The sequence below is a fragment of the Microtus ochrogaster genome, unplaced genomic scaffold (assembly GCF_000317375.1).
Source record: "Microtus ochrogaster isolate Prairie Vole_2 unplaced genomic scaffold, MicOch1.0 UNK1, whole genome shotgun sequence".
Taxonomy (NCBI): domain Eukaryota; kingdom Metazoa; phylum Chordata; class Mammalia; order Rodentia; family Cricetidae; genus Microtus; species Microtus ochrogaster.
In genome coordinates this window covers 22167302-22171079 of record NW_004949099.1, presented here as the reverse complement: position 1 = coordinate 22171079, position 3778 = coordinate 22167302, and the positions used below count along the sequence as shown (strand labels likewise).

Sequence of the window (3778 nt, the reverse complement as noted above, 5' to 3'; positions counted from 1 at the left end):
ACACACACACACACAGTGTTTCTATATGTATTAATCAGGAAAGGAATCATTTTTTGAATTAAATTTTTATTTCATATGCATTTTTTGTATACATTGGCATAAAGTGTGTTGCATGCATGGCTGGTACCCTCAGAGGCACTGGATCCTTTAGAACTGGAGTTATGGATGGTTGCAAGTTGCCATATGAATGTAAGAAACTGAACCTGGATCTATTGGAAGAGCAGACAGTGATTTTAACTACTGCACTATCTTTCTAGCTCTCAAATAAATTAACTCTTTAAGAAAAGACAGCAGAAACCCTGAGAGCCACCATTACCATTATTTCTGCTAACAACCCAAAATCGTGGGTTGCAGAGATGGCTCAGTGGTTAAGAGCACGTGTTACTCTTCTGGAGGACCCAGGTTTGATTCCCAGCGTTCATATGGTGGCTCACAGTTATCTGTAACTCCAGTTCCAGAGAATATGATTTCTTCTTTTGGCTTCCACAGTCTCTTCCCACTCAAGGCACACAGACACATAAAATACACAAATAAATAAGCATAACTAAAACATATCTTACTTTTGTTTATATAAGGTACATGTATTGGATTTCATTAGTACAATACTATACCTTTGGAATGTTTTTTCAGGTTGCTCTCAAGCTCTTGGGCTTTACTGACTCTGGCATCCTCCTGTGGAATACCTGATATTAAGAGTAGTTACTATCACATCAAGCCATTGTTGTGTCTATTCTAAGAATCTGTAGATTTCCCCTTTCATCTTTCTTTTGTTTTTGTCTTACAATCTATTTGCTGATGGAACCGTAGAATAGTCACTAGTATACTTTAATATGAGCCAGGTATGGTTGCATAGGTATGTAATACAAGCCCTCTGCTGGACGAGACATCAGGATCATCAATTCAAAGCCATCCTGGACTATGTAGCATGACTTTGTCAAAACAAACAACAAAATCCCATGACATCTCCTAAATGCATCGGGATATTAAAGAACTCGTTAAGACACAAGATTTACCTGGGCATAGTGAGGAGTGTACGTCTGTAATCTCATCGCTTGGGAGGCAAAGGAATAAGGATTTCAGAAAGTCTGAGTCTAGCTTGTCTACACAGTAAGTTCCAGCTTAGTCAGGACATACATGTGTAGTGTCTTTAAAATAAGCAGTAGAAAGGAGTACGGGAGACAGGACTGGGCAATGTCCAGCATGCGATAGAAACCTAGGCCCTGCCTAAGCCTGAGACTCCATTCCTTTGAGAAGAGCTAGAGACTAGTGGATCACCTGGGTTTCCTGGCTTCCAGTTTAGCTCCAAGTTCAGTAAAGACACTGTCTCAAAAGCAGAGAGTAATAGGGCAAACCACCAGATGTCCTCTTCTGGCCTTGGCACACACCTGCCTACTCCTCCTTACCCACACAGACAGACCGAAAGTGAACAGATTGCTGTATTCTGTTTCCATCGATTCTGATAACGTGTTGTATTTCTAGTAAGTTACCAGGTGATGCTCTTGCTGTTGGTCTGTGTTCCCGGTTTTGAGAAAAAGTTTTGTGGTTCGTTTTTTCTTTTTCTTTCTTTTCTTTTTGTGATTTTTCTAGACAGGGTTTCTCTGTAGCTTTGGTGCCTGTCCTGGAACTAGCTCTTGTAGACCAGGCTGGCCTTGAATTCACAGAGATTTGCCTGCCTCTGCCACCACCGCCAGTCCAGAGAAGGGTTGCTGTGCACATCCCATAGCCTAGATTTCCATTACTCTATGCTGTACTGTCCTTTAGCATGTTTATTTTCCTTTTTGGGTCCATTTACTTGTTTATAAAGGTTAAAACTCAGGGTTTCTGGTAAGATTTCTTGGGTTTAGATCATACTTGATTTGGGCAGGTCACTTCACTTAATTGTTTTGTCATCCCAATACTGCAGAATCATTATGAGGATTAAATAAGTTTTTTTTGTCTTTGTTGTTTTAATAAAGTATTTATTTAATATACTACTAGTGCTTAGCAAATGCTGAATAAAGATGAATATCATTTTTCAACCATGAAGAGACGGGTACATTGTCCGCGGAAGGCCTTTTTGTAGAGTTTTGTTGTGCTTTGCATACTTTTAACATTATCTGGAAAGTCCCAGATTAACTACCTGGAAGGGTTCTCAGTCTATTCCTTAACAGTCAAAGCCAGCCTTGAAGCAGGGCAGGTCACGTGACACAGTCGGTCACATGACTGGCGGAACAACATGGCTGCGCCCGCGCCAGGGCCACCTCTCGGATGCTACACCGGGCTAGCTCGCGTCTTCTGGCTGCTGGTGCTGGCGTTCGGGGCAGCACGGAGCGAAGAGGCCGGGGCCGGGGATGGCGCGGCGTCCCTCGCGGGCTCGTGCGGCTGCGGAGCGGCCCAGCGGCCAGGGGTCCACGGCAGCTCCGCGGCCGCGCAGCGCTACTCCCGGGAGGCGAACGCCCCGGGCCTGGCCTCGGGCCCGCGACCGCTCGCGCTCACCAAGGTGCGCCTTCCATTCTTCGGGGCGTGTGGGTGCCGCCGGGTTTCGGAATGAGGCCGGATGAGCCAGGGTAGGGGTGATCAGGAAGGTCTGGTAAGGGTCTAAACACACCCCAAGTCACACAGCTGAAGATCCCTTTTGACAGGAGTCCCCCTTCTTCCTGCTCCTCCCCAACGGGAGGTGGGCAGGGTTTTGTGGCTGTGTTTATTACTGAGGCTTGAAGAGTGTTGTCCATTCTTTTTGCCCTCTTCCCCCTTCCTCCATCCTGCTCTCCTGGTGTAGAGCTAACAGTTTAAAGTTGGATGAATTCTTAGTTTTTGTTTTAGTACCTGTGGAGACTGAGTCTCCATCACTGTCTTAAACTCACCTGCAGTCTACTTTTCCAAGAAACCCCTGTAAGCATCTACTTTTACTCTATCCACCTTCCCACGAATCCTGTGCGGTGCATTATCTTCTAGTTCATAGGTGAGCCAACTGAGGCTTCCAGAGTCAAATCTCAGTGCGGGACAAGATCTGGATGCTATACCACCTAGGAGTGATGTCTGTGTGTGGTGGGGCTACATGGGTCTTATGTAGCCAACATAGCTGGTGACATACAGATTTATTTTGCCTGAGGCTTTCATGTTGAGTTCAAGGAATGGAAGGAAGGACATGGAAAAAGAGTCACCCAAAAGCGTTGTTATTTCATTTTAATGCACAAAGCAAAATTCTAACTGTACCAAATGAATCAAGGTAGCTTAAAGTGAAGAAAGAGAGATTTATGGCTTTTCTATACTTGGGAAGTTCAAGAATGGGCATGCTGATTCAGGGCATCAGTCTGTATCTCCAGGCCCATCTCTTGGCTGTCCCTTAGTCATTTTATTTTAGTTTGACTCTGCTTCTCGACAACTTCCTGTCTTCCAAACCAGTTGGAAGAGAAAAAGTTCCTTCTTGATAGCTCCAGGAAAAGTGCCCAGGTGAATTTTGAGCCATAGTCTTGTTCCTCGTTGAATCTTTGTGGTCAGAAGAATGGCAAGATCTGCCAGGTTGTAATACATACATTATATTACTAAATTGTCATATGCTATTTAAACTCTCTGAGAAATTGGCTCTGGAGGTGAGCCTGGCTGCCCCACATTAACTGAAGCATGTTAAGCATGTTTGTCTTAAAAGTGTTCTTTAAGATCCCTTATCCCGGGCGGTAGTGGCGCACGCCTTTAATCCCAGCACTTGGAGGCAGAGGCAGGCGGATCTCTGTGAGTTCGAGACCAGCCTGGTCTACAAGAGCTAGTTCCAGGACAGGCTCCAAAAAAACCCACAGAG

General features: G+C 44.9%; 1 protein-coding gene across 1 annotated transcript in view; it reads left to right on the top strand.

Moving 5' to 3' along the window:
* The first annotated feature begins 2210 nt into the window (after positions 1-2210).
* Sumf1 (sulfatase modifying factor 1) overlaps positions 2211-3778 on the top strand; it is a 91934-nt gene continuing 90366 nt past the window's right edge. The window contains exon 1 of the mRNA XM_005364965.2: positions 2211-2479. Within this exon, the coding sequence (XP_005365022.1) occupies positions 2216-2479 (264 nt within the window). The 5' untranslated portion in view covers positions 2211-2215. The remainder of the gene's footprint in view (positions 2480-3778) is intronic.